The 15156-nt window shown below is 35.5% G+C and overlaps 1 protein-coding gene across 1 annotated transcript in view; it reads left to right on the plus strand.

Moving 5' to 3' along the window:
- LOC150094687 (cell adhesion molecule Dscam1-like) overlaps nucleotides 1-15156 on the plus strand; it is a 380080-nt gene that overhangs the window by 233101 nt on the left and 131823 nt on the right. The window contains exons 12-14 of the mRNA XM_090411630.1: nucleotides 564-711; nucleotides 7286-7434; nucleotides 14575-14706. Of these exons, the coding sequence (XP_090267756.1) occupies nucleotides 564-711; nucleotides 7286-7434; nucleotides 14575-14706 (429 nt within the window). The remainder of the gene's footprint in view (nucleotides 1-563; nucleotides 712-7285; nucleotides 7435-14574; nucleotides 14707-15156) is intronic.

The following is a 15156-nucleotide window of genomic DNA, read 5'->3' on the forward strand; positions in this document are numbered from 1 at the left end:
ATGAGGCGGTAGCATTATGTTATGGTATGGGGGATGTTTACCTGGTAATCTTGGGATCCTGTAGACCATACTATAAATGCTTCAAAGTGATTTTCCTCACTTATAGCAGTGGTGTGTTCAACGTTGTCGGTATTGTTCGAGAGTGGGGTGTTCAATACGGCAGCGGCTTTTAGGTGTTACCATGGCTACTGGTGGTCCTAATATTTTTGACTGGACTGTGTGTGTATATATACATAACTGAATGATCTACACTGCTTTATTAAAAGTAAAGAACTGTTTGTTTGGAAAAGAGAAACGCACAACAAACGCGAGCTTCTCTTTTCCAAAACGGCAAACAAATCCGCATAAGAACGTCAACTCTTTCAGACATCTACAATGAAGTTAGTCTAAACATTAAGATTGCCTTTTTACAGTATAAGTTTAAGACACACTGTACTTTACGTACCTAATCAAATCAATACAACTACTCTTATGTGTGTATATAAACCTTATGATCATTCATTATCTAATAAAGCGTTATGTTTTGACTTCATAAACCATTTTTCTATGTCTTCCAAGCGCAGTTCCTCCTCGTTTCAATCAGAGCTTCGAGGTGAGGACCATAAGAGAGAAAGAAGAAGTGTACTTGGCGTGCTATGCTTACGGAGAAATCCCGTTGGTAGTCTCATGGAAAAGATATCAGCGTCCAATAGACAGGAGTGTCCAGTCCAGGTTAGTATGTATTTTCAATACTCTGTTCCCACTGTCTCTGTTTGTAAGAGTGGATAGGGTGAAGAAAAAAAATCAGCAATTGAATATTCCATACAACAGAACTAAGACTATGCCCAGAAACGTATTCAAATTGCATTTACTATGCCTCCCCTCCCCCATGACTCCCTTCACTGTCTCTACCTGTGAATTCCTCTCCTCCTACTTCATCTGAGCTTCGATTATGATTCTGTAATTCTCTATCTCTGCTTTCCTTTCTCTCTAGTCTTTTTTTTCCTTCTTTTTTTATTTCATTGCATCCCTCAATCTCTCTCTCTTCCGTATCTCAAGACAGATTTCTGTTGTTCTTTCTTTACACTCCTTTATTTGGCCATCTGTGGTTTTTTTCCTTATCTATATATCTGTCCCTATCTCGTCTCTGGTGGTTCTTTGTTCCTCTGATGTGCATCCCTCATTTTTTCCTGGCTATCTTTTTAGGTCCCACTATCTAGCTCTTACTCCATAAGCGTCAATCTTTGTGATTTCTTAGGGTTTCTGTCATCTCTGCAGTGCACTTAGTAGAACAACAGACTACCTTCAGTTGAATAGATTTGGTTTCGAGTACTGAGAATAAAAAAGAGGCGAACTCTGATAAGGCCCGTCCAAGTGAAGGTAAAACTCATGTCTACATGAGAACTCATCAGCATCATAAGAAGTGAGTTTTCCCAAAAATAAGAAACTATATACATACAAATAACAGACAACGTATACGCGCTTTATATATTTAAATACTCAAACCACAATTCTACCCATTGTTATGTGTAGTTTTTCATTTTCCCTGGGAGGTCTCCTGATGTGGTTTGTTTATCTTTGTTTCACCATCACAGTGGTTCTAACAGACACTTAACCTCCCGTAATCTTCCAAGCATTTTTTTCGTAACCATAATTCGAGAATAAGGAGTTTAGCCCTATGCTTAGAAGTATACCCTGTTATGTAAATGGAGTCCTACATATAGACAGAATTAGCTGGTTTGTTTATATGAAGATAAATCCGATTTTCCCTCCGAAAAATGCTTCACCACCGTATAAGATCAACTACTCACCTTCGGGTGAAAATCTCTCACAAGGCTTCTTCATATTCTAGACAGGATTCGAATAGAGATTCATCCAACGGAAGGGAATTGTCTGTAAGGAGGTTATCTTCTTTGTTCCGGCGTATCTATATTTCATTATGTAATTCATTTTCTTTCTTGTCTTGCTTTCATATCGAATTACGTCAACCCCTATGTCTCCCTTATCGTTTATTTTGACTCCCCATTCCTGTACATTTCCAGTTTCAATTCTGTTCGCCCTTCCTTTCTTTGTCTCTACGTGTGAGTGACGCGTTTTCCTTCAATGCTCTTGTTCAATCGAATATTTTCACGTGTCCGTTCCTTCCAAATGAAGGAACAAACATGATGATCACCATTGCATCTGTCTTCTAAAGAGCATCCTCTCGATTTTCCCTCCGCACCCTACACTTAATAACATTTCGAGTGTGGAAAATGGTATCGTAATGTGCGAATGTGTTCCGGTGTGGTACACGATGCAAATCCAAAGCTTCGTCTCCTCTACACTTCCAAGGTGATGAGACCAACATTTACATATAAATGAGACTTGTCACATCTGTTGCCCCCCCGTGGCATGGATGTTGCGTATTCCAATGCACATAACTACGACACAACCCAACAAAACTACACACACGGATTCATTTTCATATTTCTTTAAGTGACGAAAATAAAAATGAATTTTTTTTTCCCTCCCATATTTGTAGGGATGGAGTTTGCTTTCGCTAATTTATTATGCACATCAATAAGCAGAAGTGTTTACTCGGAAAACTAAGCCAAGAAACACGCGCCGACTGTCAGAAAAATTCCACTCCAATTCAGTTGCAGTTTCTCGCCTCGTGTAATGAGTTTCATTACGTGAAAGAAATCTTCCCTTTGCCCTTATGTTTCCTGTCGGTTTCGTCACTGGAATCAAGCCTCGGGCTCTTAATTCATTGCTTCCGTGTCAACACGTCGTCTCGTCAGAGATGCATCCATGACAAGTACAAGAGTAAACTTTACAGAGAACACCCCTCCAGTACATCTCTGACAGAATGTGGAACTCGATTTGACTGTCATTTATTCCACCTCACACTCCGATTTAAACATTCTTCCATCCTTGCTTCTCTTATTTGGAACTAAAAGCACTTTGCATTTAATTTATCTCACACTTCGCTGTTTCTCATTGTTTTTTTTTTATTTCATTCTATTTCTCTTTTATTTTTTCCTTCTGCGTGTCTATCTTCCTTTTTTTAACAATTATTCTTATTTGTTTAATCTTCCTTCTCACTATTATTCTCCGAAACTGCTTTTCTATTTATGAATTTTAAGTTTTATTATCTTGGCTATAATCAACATGCTGATATCTACCATATTTATCACTAAGTGCACTTATTGTCGAAAGATGGCAGCACTATCTTAAAGTTACTATCACGTGTGACAGCGATTCACAACAAATACTTGACGATTTTAATACTCCCCCTCATTTTAAATAATTGTTGCCAATTATATTACCTTTTTGTATTCAGTATTTTAATCATCTGCATCTGAACAGGCATGAAGAAACTTTAGCTATGCAATAGAACTATCCGACATCATAGTTTTTTTTTTTTTATGTATTTTATGTACACACACTTTCTAATCAATCTTTTCTCATTGCCTCGTCTGCAGTTCTTTCTTATAGGGATGCTAAACTGCCATTAAGAAATCGTAAAATATAAGAATGGGAGAGGTCCAAGACCTCATGTGGTTCCAAAGATCTCAACAAGAGCTAATGAACCCGGAGAAAACCTTGCTGCGGGGGGGGGGGAGCACCACACTTACTACGCCTTTCTTCCTCGTATTCCTAAACGCAGCTATTAAAATGTTCTAACCAAACCTCTAAAAACTCCAAGTACGTCATCCTTAGAAAATGAAGCCCATCAAGTCTTTCAGTAGTCAAAGGTTCGGTTGCGTTACCTTATATATTCTTGTAATTGCTAGCCGGAGACAGTCCTACAGAAATTACCTATTTTAAGTATTGCTGATGGTGAAATATCGCACGGACAATAAATAGTTTAGTGTTAAGACTTTAAGACTTTTTTTAAAAAAATTAAATGACACGCACGATATATTTAATACTTTTCTAAAAACTGTACGTTTTCCTTGGTTACTAGTGCATAGCGCTGTTCAGCATTCACAACTTACACATCACTGCTTTATTTAACATAAAGCTTTTTTTTTAATGCTTCATAAATTACTTTTATTATGTAAGTCATTAAAGTTAAGCATTTGCTTACAAGACAAACGAATGTTTCCAGAGGCATTTTTGTATATCAGAGTTTTTTTTCTTAAGCGAAAGAGTCCAGAGGAAAAAATGAATTGAATATTTTTTTCTTTTGTTTGACATAATTAAATCTAGTGTTACTATGGTGACCAGGTTTATGGAGATTGTGGTTTCATTATTACAAAGAAATATCAAGTTACAGACAGTCATGGTTATCTCAAGTCAAATTCTCAAAATCGTGTTTACCGGACCTGAAAATTATACTGTGATTTGAAACAACGAGACTCGCAGAAAATGGATATAAAGTATATAATTTAAAAAAAAAACATTTCCTAGTAGAAATTTCATACTGACAAGCAGATCTTAGTACATTAAAACAACTGAAGTCAGCTAACGATTATATTGTATGTTTATGACATAAATGCATCCAATCTCTGATAGGGAAAAAAGTTATCGTATTTTATTTTATAAAAATAAAAGTTTGGTGATATTCGATATAAAATGTTGATTATAATAAATAAATGAACTTCTAAAACGGAAAAGGAACAATAAATATAATAAAAATATGATTATATAAAAAAACAAAAACATTTCAAAACAGAAATAATAGACAAATTTTCAAAATGGATTTCAGAAAATAGTAGATGCTTAATATGTAACTCAATATCCAATTAGCCACATGACGTCCGTCTTGAGTAATCGATATTTTTCAACTAAAAATGTATGTGTTTTTTTGGATCGCAAACATTGAATTTTTAGCAACTAATTTCAGTACTCATGATATACATTTAATCATTAACAGTCCTTTTCCTTATAAGGACTGACTTAAAGGGGCGAAGTAAGAATGCTTTTCGTCTTCCCCGTTATCTATAGAGGACAGTGTAGGGATATGGTGTTATTGAGCTATTAAATTAAAGCTCTGATAATGGCAAGAGGGTACCAGCAATTGCCGAGTCTCAGTTAGAATTTCCTTGGCTACAGCATTGCCATCCCTTACCCTCCAAAGGTATTAATCACCACATCTCACGGATCTCCCATCCAACCCTCATCATAAACAGTTCTCAAAAGAACTGGGCGATGGACTGAGTCCTTGACTCTTTATCCCGTCATCTTAATGAAGAGAATCTGTGTGGATGGAGTGTTATTAAGCTAAAAGCTGTAGTCATGGCTGGGTAACGGCAATAGCTGAGCCTCAGTTAAAGCTTCATTGACTACACCATTGCCATTTGTTACCCTGATTAGTAAGTAAAGGGGAAAATCTCAAAAAATCGGACGATCGCTAGGCCACTCCATAGTGGGCGAAAGACCGTCCATATCTCAGCGTTGGTTCCACTCAGTGACGGGCTCCCCGACCACTGAGCAGAACCGCTCAAATTCCGAGGAAAAAATTCAATTCATTCAACGGCAAGAACCCCTCAGCGGGCCGTGCCGGAGAACACCTTCCCCGGAGACTCAAAGTGCTCCCTTAAGGCAAAAACCTTAAGAGAGCGAACTCAAAAACTCATCACCCAGGATAACAGCAACAGCCGAACCTCAGTTAACTTCCTTGGTTCAGCATTGCCATTTGTTACCCTGATTAGTAAGTAAAGGGTAAAATCTCAAAAAATCGGACGATCTCTAGGCCACTCCATAGTGGGCGAAAGACCGTCCATGTCTCAGCGTTGGTTCCACTTAGTGTCGGCCGCCCCATCCTAGCACCCCAACGGGCTCCCCGACTACTGAGCAGAACCGCTCAAATTCCGAGGAAAATAATTCACCGACAAGAACCCCTCAGCGGGCCGTGCCGGAGAACACCTTCCCCGGAGACTCAAAGTGCTCCCATAAGGCAAAAACCTTCAGGGAGCGAACTCAAAAACTCACACCCAGGATAATAGCAACAGCCGAACCTCAGTTTACTTCCTTGGTTCAGCATTGCTATTTGTTACCCTGATTAGTAAGTAAAGGGTAAAATCTCAAAACATCGGACGATCTCTAGGCCACTTCTTAGTGGGCGAAAGACCGTCCATATCTCAGCGTTGGTTCCACTCAGTGACGGGCTCCCCGACCACTGAGCAGAACCGCTCAAATTCCGAGGAAAATAATTCACCGGCAGGAACCCCTCAGCGGGCCCTGCCGGAGAACACCCTCCACGGAGACTCAAAGTGCTCCCTTAAGGCAAAAACCCTAAGAGAGCAAACTCAAAAACTCATCACCCAGGATAACAGCAACAGCCGAACCTCAGTTTACTTCCTCGGTTCAGCATTGCTAATTGTTACCCTGATTAGTAAGTAAAGGGTAAAATCTCAAAAAATCGGACGATCTCTAGGCCACTCCATAGTGGGCGAAAGACCGTCCATGTCTCAGCGTTGGTTCCACTCATTGACGGCCGCCCCGTCCAAGCACCCCGACAGGCTCCCCGTTTAAGCAGAACCGCTCAGCGTTGGCTCCACTCAGTGTCGGCCGCCCCATCCTAGCACCCCGATGGGCTCCCCGACTCCTGAGCAGAACCGCTCAAATTCCGAGGAAAATAATTCACCGACAAGAACCCCTCAGCGGGCCCTGCCGGAGAACACCTTCCCCGGAGACTCAAGGTGCTCCCTTAAGGCAAAAACCCTAAGGGAGCGAACTCAAAAACTCACACCCAGGATAACAGCAACAGCCGAACCTCAGTTTACTTCCTTGGTTCAGCATTGCTAATTGTTACCCTGGAAGTCGTAAAAAGGAGTTTTCCTTCTCATAATATAATATAATAAACAACATACCATTTGTCTTCATATGTACATTTTTGATAATAAAATTGAAATGGTGTATAGTAATAATTCAAATAGTTAAACAAATATCCTTAAAACCGAAAATCCTTTAGTTCATTATTAAAAGTTCTTAATGTACTTTAATGTTCATTATATTATAAATATTTCTATTAAAAAATAAAGTTTCTAGGCTTGAGTACATTCACTTAACAAATATATATATTAATTAAAATAAGGAGATAAGATAAAGAACATTAATAAAAATACAGTATTACTTACTATTTCTATTATTGGCACGTACTATATCGCTATTTTGTTGTAATTTCGCTAAAATAACTGAACTTTTCATTCAGTAGTTGTTCAAGTTATGTTGGAGACTGTTAATAGCATAAAAATGAACGAAATTGTTCTATGATTTTATTTCCCATCACATAAATGAAAATGAAGTAAACATTTACTCATATATATTATGTTAGTTTTTGTAAACTTAAAATACACTATTCTATCTTGTTATTTAGGTATGTTTTACGTGAGCATGTTCACAGTGAAGGCCTTAATTCTCAATTGTGGATATCTTCCGTACTTAAAGCCGATTCGGGTTTGTTTACATGTGAAGCCAGCAATACATACGGTAAAGACGAGCGAAGTATTCAATTGCTTGTACAGTGTAAGTATCAAATTATGTCTGATTGAATTCTAGTTTATTGTTCGTATAAAGTCAACAGAAATTATATCTAAGTCATACAAAGGAACATCATAGTTCTTAGTTCTTATAAGAACTGGGCGATGGACTGAGTCCTTGACTCTTTATCCCGTCATCTGAATGAAGTAAATCTGTGTGGATGGAGTGTTGTTGAGCTAAAAAGCTCTAGTCATGGCTGGGTAACGGCAATAGCCGAGCCTCAGTTAAAACTTCATTGGCTAGCATTGCCATTTGTTACCCTGATTAGTAAGTAAAGGGTAAAATCTCAAAAAATCGGACGATCTCTAGGCCACTCCATAGTGGGCGAAAGACCGTCCATATCTCAGCGTTGGTTCTACTCAGTGACGGGCTCCCCGACCACTGAGCAGAACCGCTCAAATTCCGAGGAAAATAATTCACCGGCAAGAACCCCTCAGCGGGCCGTGCCAGAGAACACCTTCCCGGAGACTCAAAGTGCTCCCTTAAGGCAAAGACCCTAAGGGAGCAAACTCAAAAACTCATCACCCAGGATAACAGCAACAGCAGAACCTCAGTTTACTTCCTCGGTTCAGCATTGCCATTCATTACCCTGGAAGTCCTAAAAAGGACTTTTTTTTTAGGAACATCATACATACTGTCATTTTATTATATGTTAGTTTATATAAAAATCAATTAAGTAGCTTTAATTATTTTCAAATAATATAATTTATTTTAAACCATTTTAACTAGACTTTATATATTTATTTTCGAATATATATTTCCATCATATTATATAAAAATATTAAGTCAATCCAGTTTTGTTTGGTCATCCTTCTACTTATATTTGAAACACATTTCGTTTGTATGTAATCACTTCATTATAGTTTTTTTATTGTACTCTAAAAATTAACTTTTATGTTGTCGTTTGCAGTCAAAACTACGTGAATATTTCAAATATGTTTATGATTTTAATACCAATGAAAAGGTTAAGTTTAAAAAAAAATAATAATAAGGATGTATTTCTCTTAAGCAGAATACTTGGTATTCATTTCTAAAATACGCCGAGAGATGGAGCCACGTTGATGATGTTCTCAGTAATCTCGAAATACGTTCAGTGATTCGGTAAAACTGTGCTTCATTTTGTTAGCCATTTCATAAAAGAATACATAATTCCAGCCTACAGTTATGTTACGTTAAATATATTTAGAATTTAAAATAATGGTGCTCATTTAAGTGATGATCTATAATTTAAACGAGTTCTTTGTATTAGGCAATTCATTAATTTTTATGCAGTTTAGCAAAACGACATCTTGTATCATCCTTCATAAAAAATGAAGATTTCCAATGTTTTATGTAAAACCACTTTTTATGTGTGGGCGGGAAGGTGTAAGAAAAACCTATTTCCATTTCGTGGTGCTTCATTCTGTTGTATAAGATCTGAAGTTGTTACAACTGCACCTGTTTTTTTATTCTTGCCTCATCATCTACGTCTTTACTTTTAATGCAGTAATTTAGAGCTCCAGTGGTGTGTACTGGAATAGGCTTTCGTCGTCATCATAAATTTATGATATATAATGCAGAGGTGAGGATGAATTTAGAAACCTGAGAATTCTTTCTTTAATAGTTAATATAATGGCATAGTTCAAATATTCGTTAATAGATGGTGCATGAATCTTGCTTACTAAAATAATTGTAGTGGTGGGAATAACATTAGAAAGGGACATAAATTGAATGGTAGGTATATTTTCGTTAAAGAAATAAAATTACATATTTATCTAATCATAATTTTTGTAAAAGTGTACGATTTTTATTAAGAATGATAAATTATCATTTATAATCATAGAAAAATTGTAAAATCTATTAAATAACAAGACACCATTAAAATATTTATATCAGTTTTGATGACTTTCACTGAGACGAAATCTTTTTTTCAGTGGGAGAATCCAATACTCTTGGAGGGTAATGGATGGCAATGCTGTAGCCAATGAAGTTCTAACTGAGGCTCGGCTATTGCTGTTACCCTCCTGCCATGATCAGAGCTTTAATAATTGCTCAATAACACCTTATCCCTACACTGTCCTCTACAGATAACGGGGAATATGAAAAGCATTCTTGCTTCGCCCCTTTAAGCCAGTCCTTATAAGGACTATAAGGACTTTTTTTCAGTTATCAGTTGGAATCTGATTGCTAGATTCTGTTCAGCAAATTCATCATTTAAATTTAAAGAATTTTTCTAGAGGTAATTCTTCTGAATTGGGCGAAAATTACAATTACTGCAATTTACTTTCGCATTCCCAGTGGGTTTCGGGAGTGCTAAATAAAAAAAAAAAAGCAACGCCTCAAGTATAGCAATTATTATTGTTCACCTCAACATGTGCTGATGATTTAAGTAATTAAATCAACTCATTTCTGAATACATGGAAAGAATAAAATTTAATGAATTTAGTAATTCACTTTCATTACTTCAAATACAGTTTACGTTTAAGAAATATATATAAAATCAGAATAAGATATTTTTTTCAAAGACTTCTTTTCTACTTTCCTTCATACTATATTTTCCTAAATTTTAGTTATTTCTTGCATCCTTTTTCCACTTATAGTATTATATCCAATTTAATTTTTTGAGGACAAACATATGTCAGAGGTTGAAATTCTTTATTTTTGTTGAAAAGAATAAATTCACACTAAGTTTATGCCATGAACCAATATAGCGGAAAACTTTCCCAAACGTTTTCCTATTACGACTCCTTTTAAATAACCTTTTGTGTTGTAAATCCTCGAGTGGTTTAATATCTCACAGTTATTTATATTAAGCACCATGTGACATGGGGCTACTAGTACATTTTCTTCACAGTCGTTGAGATTGCTAAAACTAATAAAATAAACTACGTCACGCGGTAGGCGCTATAACATCATGATTCAGATAGATGACACCACACTATCTACACTAATATTCACAACGATTAACGTTCCCCCCCCCCCGATTTCCTCCTGTTGTCAGTAAGTGCGGAAAGCAATAAAATGAATTAACGGATAAATTAAATGTAAATGCAGGATATTGTGTATTAAATGAACACTAGAGAGATATATATTCCAACCAGTACTATAACTATTCAAGGTTGCAGCCCTTTATAACCATGAACCACTATACTATTCCATTTAAGTCCACAACTTCACGAGGAATTTCATGTTCTCTAACAAGTAACCAATTTGTTGTAATAAATATAAATATTTTAAAAAATATATAATAAAAACTTTTATCATAATATTATGAGTGTATTGCTTGATAATTAGATTTCTTACAATTTCTGGAATACTTTGCACTCGTTTAGAATATTGAGTCTTAACTTGTGAAGATATATACAAGGAGAGGTACCCATAGTAAAACACATTAAATATAAAAAGGCCTTTACAGGGTGTCTAATGGAAACAATAAAGTACAACATAAACCAGTGCAATAAGCCCCTCTAAAGTAACAACAAAATGAATTCACTAAACACCAATAAAATAAAAATACGAGATATTACTCACATAACACCTAAAGAATATCATTTTATTACTCACATAGCGCACATCAGTATTAACTGAAACGGATATCGTTATACAACAAGGTTATACATCCATATATAAACCATTGTATGGTGTAAGAAAGCATGTTAAAAAAAATAAACGAAAATTGATTCAGTTTGGCATCCGAATAAAAAATGAACTATATTATATTTATTTATAAATTATAATTATTGGTTTTATGTTTTTGATATAATATATATTTTGATATTTGACTATTTCAATATTATATAAAAAAGACAGTCAGTTTCGTTGAAAGTTTTGAACTAATACGGATCTCTGTTCGTGTTTTTAATGGGCTATTTTCTCACGCAGTTTAAACAATGTTACCTAGTCTTTTCTAAACACTAAATAAAACTGTATTTCAATAATGGTGTAAGAATGGATGAGAAACCAAATAATGAAATTTTGTTCCTCATCCAATGATCATTCAGAACAATGCGAAAGATACAAATGAGGTCTTTTAATCTAGTTTTTGAAAACCTATAAAAAATTATACAAAATTTTTAATTGTGACTTTTTTCAGCCGAAATCTTCCACTTAAACACACCGTGATTTTATATCTCATCACAATGCATATTTATTTAACATTAAATGTTGTCGAGTAGGTGCCGTCCCTAGATGAGTCTTTGGACTCCTTGGAAGTATCACGTAATGATAACAATAATATTTCTCATGTTTGCAGTGGGGGGGGGGGTACTTCTCACTATAAGGTTCTAAAGTAGCTTTATGCCAATGAGAATAACATAGTCAAAGGATAAAAAGTGATTGTAATAAAACAAAGCATATTAAAATATAAGAGAACATTAAACGGTTTGTTATCCTTCTATAGTTAAGCCCCTTTAATTAGTGAGATCCCACCCGACTTAATGTTCGATCCACTGTTGATTTTAGTTTTCTTTAAATATGATAGTTTCGGCCATCTGGGAAAGTGTGATTAAAAGTCTTAAAATAACGTTCTTGACTGAGGTAACCGAAGTACATCGGCAGGCTATACACGAATAAGTCAAAACGGTAGAAGATAAAACCGACCGCCGAGTATTAATTACAGTCCTGGCTGCATCACAATACGAAGTGTGATACAAGCAAGGCAGTTAAGAGCCTCCAAATGGAAGTCTTTGACTAATTTGCCGGAACTTTGCTAGTAGACACTTGATTAGGCATGGTTTAGAGTACTGTATTTAGCTTTGTAGTCAATCTCAGAATAAGTAGAGATATGTCTTAGAAGGTAAATAGGAGAGGAAAGTAGAGTAATAAGAATGAGTGGGTACTTTTGTGGAGTAAAGCTTTGATTTTGTACGTTGCAAACTTCAGAGACCAACTGTATAAGAGGTGATTTCGATGAAGATTATAAAGCTGTTAACAAGAATGCACAAGATGGATTCTAAAGATGTTTAAGCTCACGAAACTCTCAGTAAGATATGGTTTTTAAACCATAAACACTTATTCTCTAGAATTAGACTTAAGAAAATATTATTTTAGTAGTTGACTACTAGAATAAGCTTTCAAAAGTACTGTGGTAATGGATACGTTAAAACTATTTAAGGAAGCCTTTCACATTTATTTGGAAACCCTAAATGTAATTGGGCCTTGATTAGTTCCTTGCTGGTACAGTTGCAAATCGTTGCTTTGTTTACTCAGACACAATTCCATTTTCAATATTTATGTTATTTACTCAGACGCAAGTTATTGTTAGTACTAGTATACCATTTTTACTATTAATTATTATATTAATGTAGTTTCGTTCGTTTGTTTAAGACACAGCACATAGTTAAATGTCTGAACTGCAGATATAGATTTTATTCTAGTTTGTAACAAGAGGAACTTTTTTCAGTCGGTCTCAGAGTTAGTCAAGGAAGGTTTTTCCTATCGTAATGCCGAATTTATAACTTAGAATCTCAGAAAATTTTGCTGTAGAACTCACATCATTTCTGACATCAATACGAGTGTTTAAACATTTCGTCCACGAGATGGCAGCAGTTGTCAACCGTACTTTGTTTCCGATGCCTCTAAAATCACCGACAGCCATAGATGCTTCTTTCAGTAACAGATAAAAATGGAGACTGGATGCCAATCGATTTCGCAAAGGTTAATTAGGACTAAAAGAACTCTATCTACTCATTTTTTTTCGGAATTAAAAAAAGACGATTTTTTCAAAAGCCTCAATCTATTTTTGCAAGATTCCAAACGTCACTCATTATAAAAACGAAGTTTTGTAATCTATTTTCAAAACTTGTTATGAAGTCAATTCTCTCGTTATCAGAAATCAAGAAATGCTTCAATTGTAATCTGAAACTCCGTTCGAGTTTGTGGTTTATATGATTGGAAGGATGGGGGGGGGGTACCTAAGCTGTCGGTTAGAACGTTTGTATAAGACCAGTTGGTCGGTTTCTTGGTAGTTTTAAAATAAATCAGAAACTTTCGTAGTGAGGGTGGAACTTGCACATGCGCATAGTTGGAAACATGCCATTTATGCCAAGATTAGGCTAAGGCGATAAATCACATCCTTCTTTACACATCAAACATGTTTCGCCTTTTTTTTATGCTATTTTAGTTATCCATAAGCATTGCAATGTTGTCACACCGGCGAATGAAAATCATCGTGTATGTTTAATCCAATTCTTTGATAATTAGAAGTTATAACGTAATAGTTCTTCTACAGTACTTCAGTTGCATTCAAAGAGTTTCAGAAATGAGCAAATTTATGTCTCAGATTAGTTAAAATTATTGCACTGTTTGTGTGTGTGGCGGGGGGGGGGGGAGACTTGGATCATCTGCCTCTCTGCCGAGTGAATTTCTGATTTATCCTACTCGTGGTATAAATGTGCTACTGAATACCAACTTTCCTTGTAAAAAATCAACTTTCAAAACATGTTTTATTACCATTTTAAATTTACCTAATGTGGTGTATTTAAATAAAGACCTCTCTAAAAATTAGACGATCCCGAAAGATCGCCCAACTCAGCTTTGCTCCACTCAGTGACAAGCTCACCCCGTCACAAAGAGAAACTTCTCAGCGTTGGCCCTATCCAGTGGCAGGCTCACTCCACCACCAGACAGAGCCATAATCTCAGAAGCGGATATGCATACAAATTCTTGATCTGATATAATGAGTGCATTGCTTGATAATTATATCATATCGATTATATAATAATTATATAAACTACTGTATGGTGTAAAAGAGCAAGTTAAAAAAAATAAACGAAAATTGATTCAGTTTGGCATCCGAATATAAAATAAACTGTATTATATTTATTTATAAATGATAATTATTAATTTTATGTTTTTGATGTAATATATATGACATCAAAATGACATGGCTGACCTGAATGCTCCAAGTATCCCAACTTCACACCGATACATAAAAAAAATCTTGAAGATCTGAGTATGTTTATATTTTCTACAGATATTAGATAATTATATTATTTTCTTATATTATCTTATATAGATATTATATTTTAACAGATAATAAAAAGGTTATCTGAAACTAGCGTTTCAGATAATATTATATTATTATAATAATATTATGGGTTTTTTTTAATGAACTAATTATGATCTTGGTTTCGATGGTTCTTTCAGCACCACCTGATCCTCCAGCCAACATCCAGCTTCTGCAAGTAACCAGTCGTCTGGTGAGCATTTCCTGGTCTCCTCCATCTTCTGGTAATAGTCCAATAACTGGATACACCGTTACATACAATAAATCCAAAGGTAAGACCGTTTTACTATAAATTAAAATTGAGAAATGTGCGCGCATATTCCACAACGTATAACCATAAACTCATAAAAATGTTAAAGAAACAATAATGTCCTTTTTTATCCTCCGAACCCTTTACAAGTGAGGTATTACTTAACATCCAAAAAAAAAGTACGGATTTTACGAACACCCAGCATGCTGGTTGGAAAGTGGGTGAGTGTACAAGTGGGCCAACCAAGGTCGCAAATGACAACAACAATAATAATAGTACGTCGAATAATAAAAAATTACTAATTAAAAATTAAATCCAAGGGAATACAAGTGAGTCAGGAAGGAAGGCTTGAATATACGGGTGGGGGAAGTTAAAAAATTGCAGCATTAAAAAGTTTTACTATATTTAAATAGAATTTTAATTCACGGCTGAAAATTCTAATCGTTCACACCAGATGGCGCCAGCAGTCTTT

Source organism: Typopeltis vanoorti, chromosome 21 (genome assembly GCF_054136105.1).
Source record: "Typopeltis vanoorti isolate ZY-2024b chromosome 21, IOZ_Tvanoo_1.0, whole genome shotgun sequence".
In the NCBI taxonomy this organism is placed as follows: Eukaryota; Metazoa; Arthropoda; class Arachnida; order Uropygi; family Thelyphonidae; genus Typopeltis; species Typopeltis vanoorti.